The sequence below is a fragment of the Thrips palmi genome, unplaced genomic scaffold (assembly GCF_012932325.1).
Source record: "Thrips palmi isolate BJ-2018 unplaced genomic scaffold, TpBJ-2018v1 HiC_scaffold_8, whole genome shotgun sequence".
In the NCBI taxonomy this organism is placed as follows: domain Eukaryota; kingdom Metazoa; phylum Arthropoda; class Insecta; order Thysanoptera; family Thripidae; genus Thrips; species Thrips palmi.
The window spans coordinates 4,309,635-4,333,428 of record NW_023144635.1 but is presented as its reverse complement, the minus strand read 5'-3'; the positions used below and the strand labels follow the sequence as shown (position 1 = coordinate 4,333,428).

At 41.9% G+C, this 23,794-nt stretch overlaps 1 protein-coding gene across 10 annotated transcripts; it reads right to left on the bottom strand.

Moving 5' to 3' along the window:
• Positions 1-98: 98 nt before the first annotated feature.
• Positions 99-23,752, bottom strand: LOC117653443 (serine/threonine-protein kinase WNK1-like). Of its 10 annotated transcripts, none has more exons than XM_034399099.1 (36): positions 23,624-23,752; positions 22,160-22,708; positions 20,421-20,589; positions 19,837-20,333; positions 19,657-19,759; positions 19,364-19,536; positions 19,063-19,283; positions 18,824-18,981; positions 18,656-18,744; positions 18,348-18,576; positions 18,080-18,260; positions 17,835-17,995; positions 16,657-17,709; positions 16,379-16,576; positions 15,293-16,303; positions 14,678-14,763; positions 14,257-14,602; positions 13,955-14,155; positions 13,509-13,580; positions 12,609-12,755; positions 12,433-12,516; positions 11,900-12,342; positions 11,623-11,812; positions 10,886-11,155; positions 10,658-10,795; positions 10,503-10,574; positions 9,690-9,830; positions 9,298-9,423; positions 9,019-9,214; positions 8,858-8,928; positions 6,803-8,113; positions 5,509-5,570; positions 5,308-5,401; positions 4,261-4,399; positions 3,603-3,868; positions 99-3,455 (listed from the first exon to the last, which is right to left on the bottom strand). In XM_034399099.1, the coding sequence occupies exons 2-36, from the start codon at positions 22,459-22,461 to the stop codon at positions 3,045-3,047; spliced, it is 9,411 nt and encodes a 3,136-aa protein (XP_034254990.1). In that variant the 5' UTR covers positions 22,462-22,708; positions 23,624-23,752; the 3' UTR covers positions 99-3,044. The 10 variants fall into 10 exon arrangements, with proteins under 10 accessions (XP_034254990.1, XP_034254996.1, XP_034254991.1 ...); XM_034399105.1 differs by having other exon boundaries at positions 16,064-16,303; XM_034399100.1 differs by lacking the exon at positions 23,624-23,752 and adding an exon at positions 23,393-23,573.
• Between the last annotated feature and the right edge of the window lie 42 nt (positions 23,753-23,794).

Sequence of the window (23,794 nt, the reverse complement as noted above, 5' to 3'; positions counted from 1 at the left end):
CTTGCTGATGGGTGATTAATGATATTTGGTTGTCTCCATTGCATCCTGTGCCAAATCATGTGCATGAGAGGAGAGAAGAAAAGGGACAAATATGAGGATTTGGTTTCACATGGTTTTATTTTTAATGAATACAGTTATTTTCTTCAGCAGCACCAGAAATGACTTTAAATCACCACAGATGAACAACTAGCTATAATGATGGGAAATAACTAATAAACCACCTGTTACAGACTGGAACAATTGAGTAGAAGTTCTTAATAAAGAATATTAAAACATTGTTTTAAAAACCATCTACTTTCTTTGTTTTCCCAAGATTAAAAATAAGACTAGACACTGAATTGCTATCTGCAGTTGGTTGAAAAAAAAAATTCCAATCACTTACTGTATTTGGTCTTTTGTACAAGAGCTAGACATTCTTTAATAGAAGTGATAATGATAATAATATTTACAATATGTTTGCTCTAGGACCATATGAATACAGTATGGATCTTCAAGTAAACATAAAATGTGCATATATAAGCACTATAAATAAAATATACATGTACATAATGCATTCTCATTAGAAAAAAAGTAAATACTCGCACAACAGCCACTATGTGTATCAACATTTGTCGTATACTCTAAGCAAATCACAATAGGTGCGACAGATAGTAGCAGGCCACAGTAAAACCAAGTTATGCTTTAGCTTATGGAAAGAATGATGGGGAAGAGGGTACTTAAATACTATAAAACCTCAGGTTGATCTAAAATCAAGCTTCAATCGTGATATCCTTGAACTTGAGCCAACAGGTAGTGTATTGTCACAGTTTAAACCATTTGGCTGGTACTGCAAATTCCGCATCTCCAACCATTCTTAGACCCAATCATTCAACACAACAAGCAGCAGACAGTGCAATTTGCAACTGAAAGAAAATGAACAATGATTCACAAAATAAATTGTCCGTCTGAATTCTAAAACAGCATTTTTGTACACTTTCCTGTTTGTCTCTTAAAAGTTCAAAAAGTCAAACCCTGTGTAACAAGAATCAGAACATAGTAGAATTTTACCCCATTTCAGCGATTTCTTGCTTCTTGTCAACAATACAAAAAAGAGGTTTGACAGGCAAAATTTGTGCAGCAGAATGTTAATTTTAAGATAATTATCTAAAGCTTTCAAGGTTTCCTTAACACTATTAGATGCAAGAAGCAAGTTCCAATTGCATGTATTTCATATTGACCCTTTTCTTCATGTGGTATGCAATAAGAAGAAATATAAGATCACAGACCTCGACTTAAATCAGTTGTCACACTCAGATGTTACCAATCTATACTTATTTTATCACAGCAATGAGGCATGTCCTAAATCGCTAAGAAAACACAAAGTTGTGTGTGCTAATTCACAATTTTGCAATTTTTTCTTTTAGCGAGTAGACTAAGTTCTTAGAGGATGTTCATAAAATCCATTTTCAAGTGAGTTGCGCCGTGGTATTTAAAATTAGAATTTAACATTAGATCACATAGCTAAAGTACCTGATTATCTTTCTTCTTATGACTGTGGAAAGCTAACGGAATGGTTGTCCAAACAAATTTGGTTAAAGGTTATTGCAACAACTATGAAATACATATGAAAATAAATTACAGATACTAATATTTTCTATTCTTCTTAAACAATCTCGTGTACTCAACTCCACAGGCATTTCCAGCTAAGTACACATGTTATGAGCAGGTTAGTGTTATCAGCCATTTCATAAGCAGCCTGCATCCACCAACCGCAACATATTAAGGATGCACACTATAGTACACATTTAACATTAACTAAAGCATTGACTTGGCTATCATTCTTCAAGGCCTTTGATATAAGGATACAGAATTGATTAATCAAGTTAAAACATCATGACTACTTCTGTGTCCATTCTTACAACTGTCAGTCTCCCAAAGATAAGCTGTATTTAATTCAGTCTTTATCCATTCAAGAAATAGAATTCTTACAACCTATGACACTTCCACATTTTCTTTAAAATATTACTAAAATCTGTACAAATCTACTAATTAAAATTTTGTTATCAATAAAGCACCACAGTCCAAATTCAAGGTAAGCCAAAGGCCAAACAATGTACCTATAATTTTATAAAACATAATAATGTGCCTAAGCAATGCCATACAAATACAATAGGGCTTCAGGTTAAAAGTAGCATGAGATTTCTATCCCTGTAGGTGCCAAAAAGGGGCATTTTATGAAAGTTTGTAATCACTATTTGAGATGGCAGCAGTTTCCATCATAAAGTTTCGAGCCAATACTTTGCAGTACATTATATTCAAACTAACAGATGACATGACACACACGTACACTTGCACATACAGGATAAACCCCACTTTAGAAACCTAAGAATCCAGAGCACAGCATAGCAAAAACAAGAAAAAAAACAGGAAAAACGAATAGTTCTCACCAAAGCAGGGAGGTGATATAACAAAGCTACAACATAAGACTAATAAATAAATTTCTGCACTAAACAAACAAGTATTCATAAAATAAATATAATAATTTAAAAATGACAATGAGACTAACTCTAACGTCGAAACAAAAGCAAGACTTATCACATAGATTTCTCCCCAGTTCTAAACATTATCCTTCCAGGACCTTGACTTCACACAATGAGCTAGGCAATGGTAGCCTTCAGATATGATGATTCAGTGTGTATATGCGGATAAGGAAGATGCCTCTCAGTTTCAAAATGGAAGTTAACAGACATAATTGGAAAGCATGTTTGGAAAAGGCAGAGAAAGCTGCATCTATTTGGCACCAACTAGGTCAGCTTTTTGCTTCAAAATAAAAGAACACATTCAAGCGACTGAAATTGAAGTTACATCTTTCTTGCATATTTGGAATAGGAACAATGACCTTCCCCTGATTTTAAAATGATAGTGAAAGGTTGGAATAGGTCGACAGAATACTTGAATGCAGTTCCCTAGCTATCTTTGATTCCTCAACAATGTCGCTTTTAAATTAAGCACAAGCAATTTACAAATAATTATATATTCATCTGTGCAGATATAAGGCAACGACACTAAGGCCTTTTAGCAAGGCTGGGTGGGGAAGAGGGTGGTGATTCAAGATCAATGGAGCTTGAATGAGATGCACATGGATTAGATGGGCTTGCTGAATTTGGTCCTTGCTGCCTAGCAGGGGGACTGTACACTAATCGCATTCCTGACTGAAGGAGTGGAGCCATGGTGGTTGGCTGGAAGTAGTAACCAGTGGGAGCGGCAATGTGTAGGGCACGTAGACCGGTCAACGGACTTGCACCAATGCTGATGCCACTTCCTGCTCCACTTGCAGTGCCAGCCCCATCAGCTGACTGCGGTGCTGGCACATTCCCCTCTGTCTTGACTACTACTCCTGCTGCTGCTCCTGCTGGGGGGACTGCTGCGGCTGCTGCTGCAACTGGTGGTATGGCTTCTCGACGTCCATCTGGAGTCTGAACAAACATCAAACGCAAGGTGTAACCTCAACCGCGACAAACCACATGGGAAAGCTTCAAATCAATCTACCCATCACAATGCATTCAACAAGTTAGTGCATGACAAGGACAAGCGGAGGAAGGAAGAGCTCCTCAACAAGTTACCTGAGAACCCCTAGCAGGTGAAGTGGGTGGGGACTGAGAGAGTCCCAGGCCCAGTGCGAGCCCCAGCCCCAGCGCCTCGCTGTGTGAGCCAGTGTGGGATCCAACGGGAGACTGGGGAGCTGTACTGAACACGAGGGAGTCCTCGGTGCTGGTGCTGCCATGGCCCGCTCCAGCGGCTCCAGCCGCCCCAGTTCCAGCTCCAGCTCCAGCCCCCGCCGCCCCGGACCCGGCAAGGGCCACACCCGCCAAGGAGCCAGTCTGGCCCACTGCCATGTACCACACGCCATCACCATTAGACCATCAGACCGTCAGACATGCAGAATCAAAATGCGCAAGGACCACAAAGGTGGAAAAAGACAGTTTCCGAGACTTTAAAAAATGGAGAATGAGAGGAAGCACAACCACAGAGAATTATAAACCACAATAAATTTAAAACAATTCTCTAAAGAAGGGATGCATGCTTCACTTTGACATTGAGATGCAAAGGCAAGAAGGACTTTTTTTTTAAAAAAAACTAAGAGTCCTAAAAAGTAAACAGAGGGAAGACACCAACTTCAGGTTTCTTTTAATATTTCAGTTGAGCATTGCGCATTGCCACCAATTAACTCCTTCAGCAGTCCAAAGCAAAGGTTTCACACAAGATAAATAATAAACTGACCTTGGCAGTGAATTGGTGAAAGCGCCTGGTAAAACATGGGTCTCGCCAACATAGCCGCTGCCTCGTGAGGAGATAGGGAGACGAGACGTTGTACTGCAGTGACTTGTTGAGGTCCCCCAACCACGTTTCCAAGGCCAACCTACATACAAGTAAATAAGTTACCAAATGCTTCAGTTTATGACGGAAGGGCTATAAAAAAAGCAATGAAATGGATAAAAAAAATTAAAGGAAATGTAGAATTCAAAACATCAGATATTTTGTCAGAATAATGAATGACGCTTTACAACGTGTTCTTCTATACAAAGAAATTTGAAGTTACAAAGTACCAAAAATAGAGGAAAAATTTCTGGGACAAGTTGAATGATGTCTGGTTTGTACATGCCTACCACATATTGTGGTGTCTATTGTCTGATTGTATGATTGAGCTTCCCTTATTTTCTTTGAACTGACGTCCAAATAGATACGTAATTTATAGACAAAAAATTCGTTGAAATTTCTACGTAAACAATATTAGTAACAGATTAGAATACACTGTGAACCACTATTAGACGAGCAACTTTGTGAGTTAATGCTATTTTCTGACATTAATTATGTGCATTGCAACAACAAACCAACTAGAGAATTGGTGTCGTGATGATTCCTAGATGAAAATGAGTGGACATGGATCTTAGTATTTACAATTTACATGATGAAGTATGTATAAGGTACACTTCTTATACTGCTCGGTGGACAAATATTCCTGTTCTAAATTCCAAGATGCTACTGTTCCTCTAGGAACGATGCAGCTAATGTCAACTATGTGAGAAATCTGCTACTCATTTGGCAAGACTTATGAAGACTTGCATGGGTTTGCCTGCAATATCATAGGAGAAGAACTTGCAGAGCGATGCGGACAAAGGAGAGGGTTGTCAAGACGCACCTAAACAAGGCATGTCATACTAACAATGCACAATAGCACAAAGAGAGGGGGTAGATTTCTCACACCTATATCTTAAAATACGGCGAGACCAGGCTTTGAGAAAGAGCTACAAATAACTACTAGTTTACCTGGCCTTTTCCGTGCCTTGCTGATATCTGAGCTCTTAGCTTCTCCACTTCTTCACGATGCCTCCTTTGCATAGCATCAAGTTCAATTTGTTGTCTGCAAAAAAAAAAAAGAAAAGAAAAAAATTAACTTATGTAACTTACCAATAGAACATGAGGTTTATTTTATGACTCCTAGGAAAGTAGAAAAAAACATCAACTGACCTCCTGAGTAAATTGCGATACTCCTCATTTTCCTCCAAGGGCACATCATCAACACTGTCATGCTACAAAAGGAAAGAAAAAACCATTATGAGTTTTTTTATTTCTATGTGATTCATGATCCTATAGTGGTTTATAGTACAATTACAAAGTTCTGTTTTTGACATTGAAAAACATCAAAGAGAACCAAAATTATTTTTTTTAAATTGATAAAACTATTTTAAAAGATCCATTTAATAATACATTGGGGATGATCACAACAAGATAAACTAACAAACACAAAGGGAACAGATGAAATTCAGAGCTAACACTAACAAGCACACATTCAAATTGACAGACCACAAAGAAGAGAACATGCCATGATCAAGCAGACAGTCACCAAGGCATCACAACAATTATGGCCCATGGCACAACAGCTTCCACCATGCATGAACAATGTTGTCATTCAATCAACAAATGTGAACATGCCTTAAAGAAGAAGAAGAAAGTTCTCCCACTGAATTTGAGGTTTACAGCTGTGTGTAAAATATGAAAATTTAACAAATAATTTGATGTCAAGTTCTCCTTAGGTGAATGAAAGAATTGACAATATGTTATGGACCATGCACACTATTCTTCAAAAATGAAGTCTTCTCCAATAAGTTTGTGATTCCACTATTCCTCTTACTTCTTTATCTCCAACACGTTCTTGATCTTCACCTTATTTCATAATGAAACAAATCCCCAAGATAACATTACACATTTGTCTGAACCTTTTGTTCTTTTGTTAGCATGAACATGAAGCCCTTCATAGTTTCAAATCAATCTCACAAATTTGAGTCATACACAATTCCAAAAGGTCCAAGTGACCAGGAAAGAGCAAGAAAGAAGAGCTAATTTTAAAAACATAACACTCATTCTCATGAGCACACAGATGGCAGACGTCCGTGCATACATGCACCTCATAAGGATTTCAAAGAAAATGCACTTTAATGAATACAAACAGTAAAAACAATAAATTAATTGTTATTTGAAAGGTACTATTAGTTTGCTGTATAGTTAGAAAAGGTCTTGATACAAATAACACATGAAATTTACACTTAAAGTAGGTTTCCAAGTAATCACAAAAGAAATATTTAAAAATTACTTTGTCACCAATAGGTTGCTATCAAAAATTTTAACAGTAGAAGACAGCAGCGTGAAATGAGGGTTTGACTGGAAAGTAAAATGTTAATGCAAAGCAGAGCAGAGACAGGGGTGGATGAAGCGCCATCACCTTCATGCGCCTTTCTGACCACCACCACCACAGACTCCTTACCCAATAGCTGAGCAGTGCACGATGAAAAAATCGAGCTGTATCGTCGGAATCCATAAGACTTGAGTCCTGTGACAGTTCGTATGAAGGTGCAGGATGATTTCTTGGACTGAAACGTGGCAAGGGTGCTCGAGAGCATGGATTGGCATGTGGTGAGTGAGGGTAGTGCAGACCTTGTCTTAGTCCCTCTTCCTGATGTTGAGACCAGTTGGCCAAATGAACTGGAGGCCGCATTCCAGCATGAACTGTGTGATAGACCGGCTCATATTCTTCTGGAATGGCTACAGGTTCCGGAACAGGAGCAGGTGTTCGAGACCGATATGAACTGAAGAATGGAACATCCTGGTCAGGAGATACTCTTGCACTAAGGAATTCTTGACTGCGAGCCTGTTTCATTCTTGCCTTCAGAATATCCCATGGTTCACTTCCAACAGATTGGTGTTTGTGAGAATGGTGAAGGGCATGATGTTGTTGCTCTGAATAGGAGTACTTATTTTCCATGCTTCTTCGGCGAACTTTTTCACTAGCAGTTTCTTTGGCTCCTTCATGGTGACTACTATGAGGACAGTTCAGAGGGAGCCTGTCACTGGTGGGATAAACATGTCTAATATTTACATCTTTTGATGGGGATAAATCACCATGACTTGTCCAACGGTGAGGAGTTGGGGGGCTGACAGATCTACTGTGGAATTCTGACAGACTGCCAGTGGGACAAGCACATTTCGGTACAACTTTCCGAGGTGTACCCGAATTGGATCCAAAGCCAGGCACACTGGTTTTCCTTGGAGGAGAGTTTGTAGGGAGAATCTTCCCAGATTTGTCGGATTTTACTGGTATCGGGATCTTACTTGTCCACTTTCCCTCCTTATTTCCCACCAAATCAGAGGTGGATGGGAACTTTGTGATGCGCTGAGTATTAAAATGGCGGTAATCTTGCATGCTGCGATTAGATTCAGAAGAGGAGGAATACAAATCCGGAGAGTAAGACCCATACCATGTAGGACTGGTAGGGCTCGTCGGACTTGCGTTTCCTTCGTCTCTTCTGCGAGGGCGGAATGAACCAACCCTATGACTTTCCACCATAGTCTGTGCTCGAGGTCTCTTCATTGGACCTGCACTGTGTGACAACTTCGGATGCAGACTTTGGGGTACACTCTGAGAAACTGGACAAGGGATGAGCAGTGAGCCAGAAATCAGTTGTTGAGGCACTGCACTTTCATGAGGAGCCACCAGATAGACAGGGGGAGTGGGCGTATGGTGGGCAGCCTGCATGTGGCTAGGTTTCTGTAAGATGTTGATATGATGAGCTGCCCACTGTTGTGATGATTGCATGATGTTAGCAGGGCAACAGGCGGGATTCATGAAAAAGCAAGGCAGCACACAGACACATTATAGTCAAGAAAAGGGGAAAAACAACAATAAAACAACAGGAAAAAAAACAAGGAAAAACCACTCAAGTGCATGTCCAGTTACAAAATTGAGTTAAATCATAACTTGCTTTCAAAGAAATCAACAAAATTACAATACTTAACAGAATGAAAGATAAGACAGTTATTTAAGGTTAAACATGCATCTAGCCAAAACTTTAATTGCAACAACTTGTCCAACAATGAGCACCCAATATACAACCAAACACTAAGATAATTACTTCAGCACCACCACACTACCAATGCAATAAACTTCTTTGTAGTATTGGACCTACTGAACGAGTGCAATAATTATTGGACCTACTGAACGAGTGCAATAATTGAAAACAAAACAAGTTTCTAAATTTAGATCAAAGGAAGGTTTTTAATCATAAAAAGGTATTCAATCAAAATAATTTTGAAAACAGAAGCAGTAAGACATAAAACAGGTAAGCAGTAGCTTCCATACCAATAAAAATTTACAGCTTCTTTAAACAGTTAATTTTTTTTTTCTTTTCAAAATATTGATTTTTAAAAAGAAAAACTGTACAATAAGATTAAAAAAGACTACCACATCTATTCAGATTAGAATACAATGCATTCCAAGAAGCATAACTTTATGTGTTGTAATTTGAACAACGAAGTAACATACCTGTTCAGAATGACCTGAGTCAGAGGCCATGTGCAGAACATGAAACACAGTTGGATCCACAGAAGTTGAACCTTCAACAAAAAAAACAAAAAAACATTGAGACTTAATGTCACCAGTGAGGAGACAAATATTCAAGGGTTGAAATGAGGAAAAATACTAACTCTCATGTGGTGATGATGGGATTGCATCTTGAGGTGAATTTATTGGGGTATGGGCTGGGGCAGATGGATCAGGCAGATTGATAAGACCTGGATCTGGATGTGTGACAACACTGAACCGCCCTTTGCGGACAGCTGTAGCAGTAGCCGCTGCAACTGGGCTAGCACCCATGTTGCTTGGGACACTCTTGTTTCTCTCCTTCAAGGGAAAACATATGGTTAAATTAAAAATTTAAGGCGCCACTCAACAAAGATGAATGGAAATTTTAGAAAAGAACCCACCTTTTCTGCAGGTTTGTCCTCAGGTACAACACTAACTTGAAACCTGGACAGTCTTCTTTCTGGAGGAGCAGGTGCACTGCCATCCTGAGAACTTTCCTTTTCTTGAACATTTTCATCCTGGCCCTCCTATGAGAGAAAAGAAAAAGAATTGAGGGGAAAGAAATCCGATACACATGATTCTTGAAATAACTGCAGGTCATTCAAATAAGGGGCCATTAGCAAATTTCATTGGGTAAAAATAAATGGTGAAAGTGATATGGTGTAGCTGCACCTTTATAACAAGAAAACATACTCAATGTGTTTTTTAATAATTGGAAAGCAAACCCACCAGATTTGAAGTGAAAAATTTTCAACAATTTTTGGACTGTAAATATCTGTGTATAGGTACTTACGGCTAGCGTGCTTGCTTCTACTTGTGCATGTGAGGAGTGTTCCCGGCCCGTGGTTGATGTGGCATGCAGAGGGTGGAGGGTGCAAGAGATGCCTCCCATGGAGAGTGGGTGGAGGGGGAGGGCAGTTAGCACCGGCGGAACCTGCACCAACACGCATGCTAGCAACGCAACTTGCACCCAACATGCCAAAGGCCAAACCAATGGAATGACAGCAATTGCTACATTGTTGCCATAGCCATTCTTCACCAAAGTGATAAGCCCCTCATGGGAAACCCCCGATTTGTATCTCTTCAATACATCACATAAAAGAAGAGCCCAAGCTTCAACAGTTTATTTCTAATTTTAACTTAAAAAGTGAATTCAAGAAAGATTGGCAGTCAAATGGTCAGATCCAACACACACCCACACAAATTTAAGTTCAACAGAATTACTCCAGAGGAGCATCATTAAAACCAGCACGGCAAAGCAATCATCTATACACCCATGAAAAATATTGCTGGATTCAGGCAGTCCCAGCCAAACTGTGAGAAAAGGGTAAGGGCAGAAGAAAAGCGGGACCACACACATAATCAGAATGAAGGAAGAGCTTTAGATCAAGAAATACCTCAGGACTCAAAAAAAGCTAGTGAAACCCAACAAAATTTGTGATAAATGATTAAGTTAGTGCAAATCTGTAGAACACATCAAAAAGTTCACATGCATTTTGATGTATTGATTGGGATTTTGATGTACTGCAGGAAAGAAAAGCTCTCAAGAGCAACCAGATCCCACCCCCACGAAAGTACAATGTTCAACACATGAAATAAAACATACCTGTTGAGATTGTCCTATCAAATAATGTGTCTGCAGGTCACGTCGGTATCCGGTGTGAATCTTTGCTAATTCCTGAAAAGTGCAAAAGAAACACATGTTCATGGAGACAGCCAAGTGTGGCACTGACCAAAATTGAAACAAGGTAATATGCTTACTTGTTCAAGGTCCGCAAGATCAATAGCAGCTGGTCTGGGTCTATTTGGGCGATGCATTTCGTCTCGAGAGGAAGTTTGATTTGGAGACATTACACCACTACTCATACCACTTACATCCCCTACAGGTGTTACAGTAACCTAGAAAAAAAATGAAGCAATAAGGCTTAACAAAAAAAAGTTTGAAACAGCAAAAAGCAATTATTTTCAAATTGAACATGTGTTATTTACTTGTTGTAATAAAGTAGGTCCAGAGGATGGGTTCTGTCCTGTAGTAGTCAAAACATGCACAGGTTGTACCACAGCAGTTAAAGGAGATTGCATGGACTGAAGAGAAGGTGAAGCGAACTGCTGAACCGCTAACTGTTGCTCAGATGGCAAGAGTGAAACTCCCTCCAGGCCAATGATACCTCCTGCAGGTTGGAGAACCTCAAGTGTTGCAGGGAGTAAGGCTCCTTGCATTCCAGAGGCATGCAAAGTGCTGTGAGGTGATAAGGGGCCCTGGAACAATGTTTGAAAATGTTAACAAAAATTGCACATCATTTAACTGGTCACAATCAGAGAGAACCACACAAAGTCAGATGCTACCAGAAATGCCACATGGACACATAAGGAGTCCTCTCCAAACTGCAACAGCCATCCTTGAGAAGGCCTAATAGAGACCCTCAAGTGGTATGAACTACAGTCAAGAGGGGACTGAGGCCCTGTTGGGCACTAAAGCCGTCGCCGCACCGCATCCCCCCCCCCTTTTCCCCCATCCATCCACCCACTCAAATCCCATCCTAACCAGGCTTGATGATCAATCACTGCCAAGGTCAATCCTCCACCAACAAAGCCTTTTGGCTATGGGCTGACAGAGCCAAGAGATCAAGCACCAAGCACCTACTAGGTGACAACACGGCCATCATCATCACATCTCATTTCATTTCTCTAAAGAATTACACATTGCAGGTTTGAAAATTACTTACCACATGAGTACCTCCGGTCATGGAGATGGAGGCCAGCTTTTGTTGAAGAGTCTGCATGTATGTATCATAAGACAAAGGCATATGTGGAGTAGCTGGATGTGATGGGGGAGTGCCACCGATGCCCAGTTCAGATGGTTGTGAGGTCAGCTGAACCAGTTTTTGCTGCAAATCCTCTATTGTCTGTGGTCCCCTGAAATGTTCATAGTATCAATATCATTAGTGTAAGAAGCACAATTTAAAAAAAGTCCTCTCCAATAAAATTTTATGTAGAGCTTACCCTGCATCAGCCTGCAGCTGAGAATTCAGCTGCTTCTCCAAAGAACTTTGTTGAGTCAATTTGATGTGCAATCCGTCTTGACCAGGAAGCATTGTGTTTTCTGGAGTGTGATGTTGAGCTGGTGAGTCACCCGATATAGGTGTGCCACCAGACACTGGTGTGCCTCCCATAGCATACTCATCGCCATAATAGTAATGTGAAGATTTTTCAGGAATGGTTTGAACTGTTTGAGATGAGATATCATCTAATTCTGAAGATGCAGCAGCTGAACTGACCGGCTCGGGTAGACTTATCTTGCGGGCTTGCTTGTCAATGGATGGGCTGAGGCTCGAGAGAATAGTTTCACTCCCTATGCGTACCATGGAGCCCCTTCCTGGGGCCTCAGAAACTGGCAATACCTCTGATGCTGATGACATAGGCTTCACAACAACAGAGCTGGAATCCTGTTGAAAATGTTGTAGAATGACCATATCAATCTTTCACCAAGCAAGTTGATAAATTTATTTTAAGTACAATGCAGTTTCAGTATGTACCTTGACTAGATTAGTTTCAATAGATACTGGAGTCACTACAGCGTCAGTCACCGTACTGACAAGAAAGCGAGACACCTTCCGTACCTGCATGAAAAATATAGCCACAAATGTGAAAAATACAGGCCATCAATTTAGTTACAAGTAACAAAAGAATACTGCATGCAGAAGACCCTCACCGGTGCTTGCTTGACCACAGGAGCAGGTGCAGAGGGAATAGTTGATATGCCAGACAAAGGTGTAAGCACTGGTTGATCCGTAAGTGACATACGGTGACGGACAGGACTATTAGGTGCAGAGCCAACTAAAGATGATCCCTCATCCTTCTGTAAGGAGTAGAAATAAAGCGGTAAACCACAGCAAAAAGAAAAAGAAAAGACCTAGTCGGAAGGGACCTGAGCAAAATCATTATTTAAGTTGATTTTAACAGTTGTTCCCATAAATTCTTGCTAATCAGATTAATTTGATACTTGTTAAGGGGAGTGGCAGAACCCTAGATGAGAATTAAGAAGGAAAATAGAAGTGCAAGAGATACTGTTAATACAAAGCAGTAGAGATTTAAACTGGTAAGAATAGGGATATATCACTACTTCAGCTATAAGGCTGAAAATTAGTTTACTTGACAGGCAAGGTTCCTGGTCTGACAAAATTAAAAAGATATCAGCATGAGAATTTACAAGGCAGCAAAAGAATACATACAGTATGCACAGATTTATTAATTTAACAGCATAAAATAACAATCATAAGGCCAAAGAGCATATCAAGATAATATAATAGGCCAAATGGTCAAGAACATTAACCAAACAGAAGAAAGTACAGAGCAGGCTGATACAAATAAACATGCAACCAAAGAAACAGTACTTAAAATCCAAAGAAATAAAAACTTCAGGGCTCAAAACTGCATTAAAGGGAATGTCAAGAGCCCTAAAATAAAGCACACATGTTATTTCAACAACAAAAAACAATGCATCAAAGTTAAGGCAGAAACAGACAGGAAAGCAGGTCAGACAGTGAAGCAGGCCAGACACAAATGCAAGTTAGCTTCTTAAAACTCCACACATACATGCCAGCGCACTTACCGAACGATGGCGTCGGTGCTGTTTTATAGAAGATTTGAAGGAGCGCTGACGTGTTAGTGAAGCATGTCGCACCTAACAAGAATTGCGCATTCATCAGCAGACCCACATAGCAATGACACCACACCACGAGCATAGCAATGACACCACACCCCCCAAAAAATGATAGCTGGTACTATTCTTCTGAAGTGTATGTTATTAGAGATTCAGGTACAATAAATTAGTGATTCAGACGAAAACTTTGATGAAAGAGAAACACATAGAAAGTAAAATGAAGGCACTGGAAAGGAGAAGCAGCACATGACGAAGCACGAAGAGAAAGGGAGGACCCCAAGCAGGCCTGCCATACAGAACACGTAGCCAGAGAGAGCCACCGAACATCTCAAATCCCAGCAGAGGTGGGGAATTCCACCAAAAAACTTATAGGTATGGTGTGACCGTGCACTTACCCGACCAGCCTCCAGCACCGGATCCGAGTCCCGCTCTCTGTCCCTCGGCCGATGGGCAACAGGACTGCCTGAAGTCTCGGAGGGGAAGCACTGGGTCACCACAGGTAACTTGCTAGGATCTGCTTTAACTTGTCTCACAATTTCTTGGATTATTTCAGTGAAGAGTTCAGCTTGTGTCTCGGGCAGAAGATTTTCAGCAACCTGAAAAAGACAATGGAAATAAATTCACTGCATTTAGGGAGCTTTGTCTCAACTTATTTAGTTTTTTTTTTTTAACGATTAAAAATGTCTTGGTTCCTTACCAAATTGTTTGCAATATCCCCAGGTACATAGTCTGCACAGTCGAACTTGAAGGTAACAGTTTTGTTTCTTGTTGTTTCCAATTGACACTCCACAGTGGGGCCTCTATTTCCCGACGGACTAGAGCTTCCGGCAGACCCTTCCGTGCCTTCCGTACTCGAGCTGTTGGATCCATCATGGTTAATACTTAAGACTGTCAGCCTGGGTCCTCGCTCACTAATAGCTTTGTTGCGCTGGCGTCGTTGGATTGTGCGGCGGTTGCGTCTCTCAGTTGCTGTCTCTGGCACCAAACCCCCCGCAGCAGCAATGATACTGGATGAGAGTGCCTCTGCAGGGTCGCTTGCAGTGCTAAAAGAAGGAAAAAGTGTTTAAGGAAGAATTGCTTAAGTTTGTGAACAAGGTCTTGAAATTTAATGAACTGACCTATCAGCACGAGAAAGAACGCCCGAATCAATGGTGGTTTGTGAGGAGTGAGTGGGGTGGTCTCCCATCTCAATAGCATCATCGACCTGTACAAGATAAGATAAATTAAATCGTATGTAAAGGTTCTACAAATGTAACACAACAACAAAAAGAGAGTTAAGAGAACAGCACACAACAAATCATAATTACATGCAAATTTAAAAAAATAAAATTGAGAAATGAAAACACATAAGTGAGAAGAGTATTCAGGCAGGGAATTGTGATACAAAAAAAAGCACGAAAAAGGAGAGAACATGCAAAGCAGAAGGGGATATCAGCAGATACACATCAAAGTCGCATACCCGTCACAAAGACTAATTATAATGCACCCAAAAGCAAACGTGAAAAGTCCAGGATAAGGACTTTTATTTTTAGTTTGGACTTTTAAAAAAAGGAGGGCATGACATGGACTCATTTAACTATAGAAAAAAATATCCTTGGAACCAACAACCGTAAGTGCAGTGTAACATCTTTCTAAATATCATGCAAAATAAAAAGGGCTGAAGGATTTTTCTAAACATTATTTAAAATACAAAAGAAAATAAAAACAATCTACTCTTTTTTTGGTGTGTGTACCTGAGGGGAAGCTGAACGTTTGAGAGTAATTTGCTCTTGATCCACAGATGCCCTTCTGGAGCTTGCTTCTGAGCTCGCTCCATATGGTGTGGATGTACCAGTAAAAGGCATTTGCCCGTCCGAAACGCAGCCGTTTTCTAGTGGCGCCAGCTTTGAGTCTTCCGTTGCACTGAGGCACTTCTTCTGCTCCGCATCGGCAACAGTCTCCAGCCCTCGAGAGGCAGTCAGCTCGCAGTGGAAGGCATGGCTGTCGCCTGACTCGGGCGGAGCTGTGTAAATGTGGACTGGAGGTATCGGTGTTGGGAGCTGCTGCACTGACGGAGAGTCAAAGTTGGCTGCAGACGGAATCCCTAGTCCCTGTGACTCGGGCGGCACCAGGTACGGGCTGCCCTGGTATTGGGCTTGGGTCTGCGAAGGCAAATGGCTCGAGTCGGGGAACACGGGCGTGATGGTGTTGGCGGGCACCGGGGTCGAAGGCGGGACGGGCGTCTGGATGGGGGTGAGCGAGGGCGAGTGGTATTGCGGCATCTCACTCACAAGGTAAGTGGGAGTGGCGTTTTGCTGGAGCAGAAAGAATTGTGCCTGCGGCGGCACAGCTTGCACGGCCTGCACGGTTTGCACCATCTGCACACACGGCGCCCCCGCCGCCAGCATGCTGGGGGGGTGAGACGAGGACGAGGACGAAGCGAGCGGCACATCATCAGCCCCAGCGGCCCCTGCGGCCCCAGCGGTAGCACCACAGACTGGCGCGGCCACGGCGCCGGAACTTACGCTGTCCGAGACCGCTGTTGCAGAGGCCGAGACCGCAACTCCGTCGGCGGGCTGTTCCCCCGTTCGAGCCCCCGGGCCGGGGACGCCGGGGACTCCAGGCAGGGGCGGTCGCTGCACCAGCACCATGCCCCCTGGAGCCCCCGGCCCCACCACGAGGTTGCCGTCGAGGGTGGGCACCGGGAACATGGTCTGCAGGAGGGAGGGGGCCGTGGTGGTGGCTCCCATCTCCAGCAGAGCGTTCTGGAAGACACAAACGAGATTGAAAGGTTGGAGCGGCAAGGGTGAAAGCATACCGATAAAAGATTCTTCACATACCTGCCCTGGTTGAGCTTGTCCAAGGAGCATCGGTGCAGAGGTCTGGTGCAGGCTGGTGGCTACATAGAGCTGCTGTTGAGGGGCGGGGGCAGGGGCGGGGCCACCCATTTGAGCGGGTATGTAGGCGGCTCCGGAGGGGTGGAACACGGGGGTGAAGGTGCCCACGTACCCCCCGGCTACTCCAGTTACTTGCGAAGCCTAAAATCAAGATAGATGTGAAAATCAACTTTTTTTTCAGCAAGGTAAACAAGAAAACAGTGAGCAAATAAGAAACATACCTGGTGGAACACTTGGGTAGCTCGTGGTGCTCCATTGGAGGGAGCAGGAAGCAATGAAACAGGCGTATAAAGGGTTTGGGGCTGCTCTTGTTGCTGAACATGGTCTTGAGTTGACACATCTTGTGGTTGGCTTGATGTATCAACCTGGGGAAGGCCTTGGGGGCGCTGCAGGGTATCAACCTCCGGTTGGGGAGCTTCATATGGCTGATGCTGGGAATCTGATTGAGGAACGTCTTGACAAGCAACAGACGGGTGACTCATGCTGGTGGGCTCCTGCGACAACTGAAGTGGGTCTCCCACTGACTGGGGTTGCGGACGACTCTCTGGATGGCCCACTCGAGAGACCTCTGCTTCTTGGACAAGATTTCGATACGTATCTTGTTCCTGTGACTCTGGCTGCTGCGGTAAATCTTGCATATGCAATACATGTTGTGACTGAGACGCCTGAAGTTGAGCCTCCGCTGAAGACTGCAGTTTTGATGGATTTTCTGATAAGTTGTGGTGCGGCTGAGACTGAGATTGTTGTTGCATTAGAGGCTGAGATTGAAGTGGAGGCTGTATTTGAGCATGGCTTGCACTCTGAGGTTGCAATGAAGCTTGAGCGAGTAACTGATGGTCACCCCGGGCCTCAGCTGCTTGATCAGTAGTCATTTGGGAGTGTTCCATCCGATTTTGAGGCTCAGATTGAGCCTCCAGTGACATTTCCTGTTGAGGTTCTGAATATTGTTGCAAAGACAAATCATGGTGAGCTTCGTGTAATGTGTCAAGTTGCCCTCCAGCGGACTTTTCTTGAATATGCTCCTGCGGTTGCTCAAGTGACTGAAGGAGAAGCGGATTAGGAAGTGACTGGACGTGAAGTTGGGGCAGAGGCTGGTTTGGTAGCTGCCCTGATGATTGATTTTGACCTAAATGTTGCTGAAGTTGAGAATGTGACAGGCTTTGTGCTTGAGATGGTTGTGCTAATTGAGGTGGAACCTGTCCATGTACCAGAGTCTGCTGAATTGTTTGGAGGGATTTGTCACCTAAATCTGAAAGTTCATCCTTTTCTGATAGCTGCGTGGGAGAAAAGAAAAAAAAGAGAAGAAAATAAATGTTCACTTCTTGACTAAATTCTAAATAGACAAATGACCAAGAAACAAATTTTAAAAAACGGGGTGAGGGTGGGAGAGGAATCTCACCTGGCCCAAGTCCATTCTTTGAGATGGGATCATTATATTAGATGCATCTGGCATGTAAGCCATTTCAGGCACTATGGAAGCCTGCTGATTACCAGTTTGCACAGACATATTTAATTGATCTGTTTGATGAACCGTTACATATCCAGAGTCTGGTGAAAATTCTGAAGAAGGCAAAAATGAGTTAAAACTTACCTAAAATTAACGTTCACTTAAAAAGTAGAAAAGCGTAGAAAGTAAATCATTACCCGAACCAGCAGGGATGTCGCGCTGCTCTCTCAGATCCAACACCTCCCCTTCTCCACCAACAAATTGCCCTGAGAGAACCTGTTTGCGTTCCTCTCTTTCTTTTGATAAAGATTGTATTTGAGCCTTTATTAACTTTGCAACAACACGTGCATCTTCTTCCATTATCAACCCAGAATTAGCCTGAACAAAGTAGAATATATTATATTAGTTGGACCGGGAGACTGCAAAACATCATCAATTAGTAAAAAAGGTTTGAAGGTTGCTGACCATTTCTTGTGAAACTTCATCAGCATTATCATTATTTATATCAAAGTCAAACTGTATTGCTTCATTCTCTTTATGCTTATTAGATCTCTTCTTTGGATCAAGTACACGAAGTCTGAATTCAACTTTGGACGCTGTTGAAGCCACGGCTTCTTCCCGAGATACAAGTTCAACTCGTAGCCCACAATCTTCAGCAAAAAATTCGTGGTTTAATAGGTCCTTAATGCCAGGTCTAGAAACAGTAAAAGGTATTTATCATTAATTTGATCGAGTAATTTGAAAAGTTATGAAAAGGCAGAGCCAGGCCTTACCTTTCCTCTCTCTTTAATCGAATACAGTGTTCAATAATGTCTCGTATTTCTGGACTCTCTACTTTTTCAAAACTCTGTGGTTTGACACCCTGAGAAGAAAAACATATGTATAAGAAACAAAGACGACTTACATGTTTAAAGCAGTCTTATTGAATACTCAATACTTACACTTATAACTTTTTTGTATATTTGAGCAGGACCGGTACACTCTGAATAGGGATATTCAGATGTAGCCATCTCAAGCATACACATTCCAAATGCATAGACATCAACACTTTCATCATAATGTTCTTCATACATTTCTGGCGCCATAAATTCAGGAGTACCTGAAGCCAAGAAAAAAATTTGAGTTACAATTATTGAGGGACGCTACCAAAAACTCAATTGGTGAAGCAAATGGCACAAACCTATGACGGATTTTGCAAAGGATCTGTTTTTAAGAGTAGCAAGACCCAAATCACCAATCTTCACCGAGCCAGTAGTTCCAGTTATAAATATATTATCACATTTTAAGTCTCTGTGTATAATAGGAGGGCTCCGGCTATGGAGAAAACTAAGACCTTTCAGGATTTGGCGACACCAAGATTTGAGAACCTTTGGATTTATTTTCTTGAACCGGCGTAAATATCTGTATAGTGTGAAAGGTTGAGTAAATGGCATAATAAAAGAAGTTTAGAGGAAGCTATTTGACTTAAAACAATAACTTACGTCTTTAAAGTGCCTGAGGTCATCAGTTCGGTTACAAGAACAATATATTTTCTCTTGGTAAGAGTAACTTCCCAATAATCATAAAACCGGACAATATTAGGATGTTGAAGACCTTTCAGCATTTCTGCTTCTTCTCTGAACCGCAATCTTTCTGTTTTATTTAATTTCTTTTCCTGTTATGAAAAGCAAAGAAATATTTTATTAACGCTAAAGGAAGTGGAAATAAATACCAAAAAGGTCCCTGAATAATTTTAATTTTCATCCTATCTGTTTGAATGGACGAGGACTCTTACCTGCAATTCACACCAAGCCACGGCAACTCCTGTTTGTGTATCCAAGCCCCTGTAGACAGTTTTAAAACTGCCTCGACCAATTTCTTCTTCAAACTTAAGAAACCTGTCAAAAGATAAAAGGCTTGTTCAAGAGTTTGTTAACAAATGAACACGTAAAACTAACAGTGCTGAAAGACTGACCTGCCATCTGGAGAAACACCGATTGCTTTCTCTTCATCGTCATCTTCAGCCTGCCCTTCTGAAGCAGCAACAGAAACAGCTGCAGGCAAAACCTCTGGTTCCACCAAGAGCACATCTTCCACCTTAACTTCAGAATTGGCCAGGGCAAGGATGCCATCATCAACAACCTCTTCTCCGACTTGATCTACCAATGTAGAACCAGCAGGCCTGATGGTAACAGAAGCTTTGGCACTGCTTGCAAAGGGACAATCATCCATCGCGGTAGGAGTGCTGCAGCCGTCATCTTGTTCAGCTGATGTTGGCACTGGAGGTGTCTCACGAGTGCGAGTGAATCTGTGGGATGGAATGTTGGCATTTTTCTCTTCGCTGTGTGTCGATGTATTTGACACTGCTTCGGAGCGGCTCGGCGATGGGTGCTGCAGGCTGGAGCTGGAACGGGGTCGAGCACGCGAGCCACGCCGGGATCCCCCTCGGCTCACTGAGTTCGACACAGCGCCCTAAAAATAAATGAAAAAAGAAAATTGAATTGTTTAAATTATGAGCTGGTTTATTGAGAAGGAGTGTCACCCAGAAAGCGATGGTACCTTTGGTGAGTGTCCGAGGCCGGAATTACCGGTGCCCGTCGTGCCGAGTCCACTACAACTGCTGCAATTATTGTTGCGACTTTGAGTACCAGTCAGACGGCCAGCAGGAGAGACATGGGATGTCTGCGAACGACCCTTCCCAGGGACGGGCGAGCCATCCTGTCGAGAGCTGGAACAGAACCAAACCAGGAGTAATTATCAACAAAAGCCCACAAGAAATAATTGAAAAAAGGAAACTAAATTCAAATTTCAGTTTGAAACAAATTCGAGAATTTTTATTTGATTTGGAATGTTTGACACAACAGTCTCTCACAATGCTAATACTTTTAATCCCGATGAAGATTTTTCTCAACACAAATTACGTCTTGGGAAAATTTGGAAAAAGGGACTTCACTTTAGTAAGAAATTGCTAGAGAAGAATAGACACCTGAGTGAAGTCTTATCTTCTGTGTCTTGAAAGTGACACACAAGCACAACTTTCACAACCCCCAGATCCACCCATCATGGGAAGCAGACGCACAAAGAGACAGAATCCTAGACAGATGGGATACAAGAAGACAAGACAGGCGGACAGACAGATAGGCGGGGACGGACAGACACAAACGGACCGCCAGCTATTCACGCGGGTCCGGGCGGACGGACGGGCGGGCGGACGGGCGGACGGAAAAAGAGAGATAGACGGGAGGGAGATAGAGATAGACGGGCAGAACGCCAGGCCGCCAGCCGGTCGCCAGACTGCCGACCTGCCAGACTGCAGAAGCCAAGCAGACGGAGACGCGGACGGGCGGGCGAGCAGGCGAGCAGACAGAGAGGCGGGCTGGCGGCAGGCAGGCGGACAGACAGTTAGGCCGTCCCACCAATCAAGTGTTATCTGCACCACTTGACATGACTTGCTCACAATTTGACAAAATCCTTGCTCTGAAAAGCAGTTTAGGGAGATGGGATTAAGACAAAAGATGGTCAGTGACAGATGGCAAACAGAAAGAATTGAGGGATTCACAATGTGACAGTTTGCTGGGGAATTCCAATGGAGCCCCCTCACTGCCATGTTACAAACTAATATCAACCAAACACAAAAGTTACCACCCCTACTTGTTTTGGTGAGAAAAGAAGCGACCTCAACCCCTTGCATCTTATTACAATTTGTAGTTATGATGCTTTCTTTTTTTTTTTTTTTTTTTTGGGGGGGGGGGGAATTAAAGGGTTTATTAACATAAATGTAATTGAAAAGAAAGTAACTTGTAGAATAAACAGGGGGAAAATAGAAATGACAGACAGAAAGCAAATAAGCGAAGAAAAGCCTTTAAAAACATGGTGAGACAAAACACAGAGTCTTATTGCACCACACATAAACAAATTAGTTAAGCAATCAACTGTTAATTAATTTGTATGCACCCTAAACTTCCTTCTTAAAGGACAGATATGAGATTCCTTTTTTGTGATTCAAAACAGTAACACAAATTTACAAAATTTACTTTCAAAAAGATACTTGCTACATTTCTAACAAATGGGACTGAAGTTGTAGAAAATTTAAAAAATCACTATGCACATCAATAAAAATAATTTACAAACAAAATTTAACTTTCCTGATTGTCTTGTCCTTCATCGTAAGGTGAAATATTTACATTTCAAAAATTACATACAGGCATAATTCTGATGTGAAGTGCTTCTAAAATCGCAAAATAAGTGCAAAAATAGGGTATTGGCAGAAAATGTTCCCTTATAGGATAGGTACATACCCTTCATTTGCATCTCTGAATTTGTGTGGCGAACGAGACAAGCTTGATGAATGCTGTGCCAAAGAATCTCCCTGAACATTTCTTTTCTTGCTCAGTAGGGGACGGCCTGGTCTATTCACTCCACCTCCACCATCACTATCTTCATCTCCACCTGGAGTAGATCCTCTCCAATTACTACTGCGCCCACCACGTCGACTTTGAACGCTGCTATTATCAGTGATCACTGCAGTATTATTGCTTGATATCGCAGGGAGAATGTTGTTATTTCCACTTCTGCAGACACTTCGGTGGGTTTTGCTCATTGCACTCCCAGCACACAGCAGGCAACAAAACCTTATGCCTCAGTTCTGATTACAGCACAAATGGAAGTAAGACTCCATACTTAACACATTTAACCACAGCTTTCAAAGAGTCAAAGACTTTCATTGATGAGAAACATCAGAGGCCCATCAATGAGAAACCATTTTCTCTTCTCTCTTGCTGACAACTTTAGAGGGTGTAGTCGTCTTCTTGAGCAGATGAAGTTATCTTGATGTGTTGCTTCTTACACTGAAACATTACAGACAAATTTTGAATAAGAATTTCTACAGTAACGAAGTAAATGTCTTGTCACTTCTAAATAATTTGCAAATTTGTAGGCATAATACGACAATAATCATTCTGGATGTAACCCTTCACAAGCAAACAGAAGGAAAATTTGATGTAAATCAAAGAGGAACAAGATTTTTTAAGTTTCCTAGCGTCATTATATTTATATATTTTAAAGTAAGGTTGTCAAACAGAACATGATACAGTGGCAAGAGTAATGTCCTTGAATCATACAGCTTGTATTAATACTCAAATTAAGATGATTATAACAAGGAACAACTAAACAAAACTACGAAGGGTATCAAAGCGACAAATAGACTGTGAATCTACACAAAATAAACATGATTTGAAAGAAACAATAATCTTAAGACGACCCTAACCTCAAAAAGGTGAACTGTCACAGGCAAGCACAATGATGTTCAGATACTCTGGTATCACAAAACCAAGCGAACTAGTGAACGATAACATTGTGAGAAAGAGAGGACTCAAACTAATGCAGTTCACCACCTCAGACAAGGCCTCTCCGCCGCAGGCATTGCTTTTCCAGCGCACTCCAGGACAAGGGCGCTCCCGATGTACGTTTTATCATTGACCCAAAACAACTTCGGAAATAGTTTCAACTCATTGATTCGGTACAAAACGTACTTTTAATGCACAATCAGAGTGCAAGCCATCCGTCAATTGATTTAGCACTTTGAAATAAATGTCCAGCTCGATCTGAAGATCGGAGTAGCCCCAACCCCTCAGAATCCCATTTATACTGATTTTGTAGAGAGAGCGCCCTATAACACATATGTGCCCGGCATTGATTACCGCCTGACTAAGGGAATCGAACAAAACTAATAAATGACGACATCTCTACCAGCGGAAACTCACGTTTAATAATTCATATAACAGCAAAATTCAGCCCGAAATTTTCAGGCGCACATAACCACTACTGCCTCCATCTGTCGGCAACTTTCCAAAACAGCAGCGCAGATGACACTCGAAAAAAAAGTACATTATATGTGTTTATTCTATTGTTTACGGTGTCAATGACAGATTCGC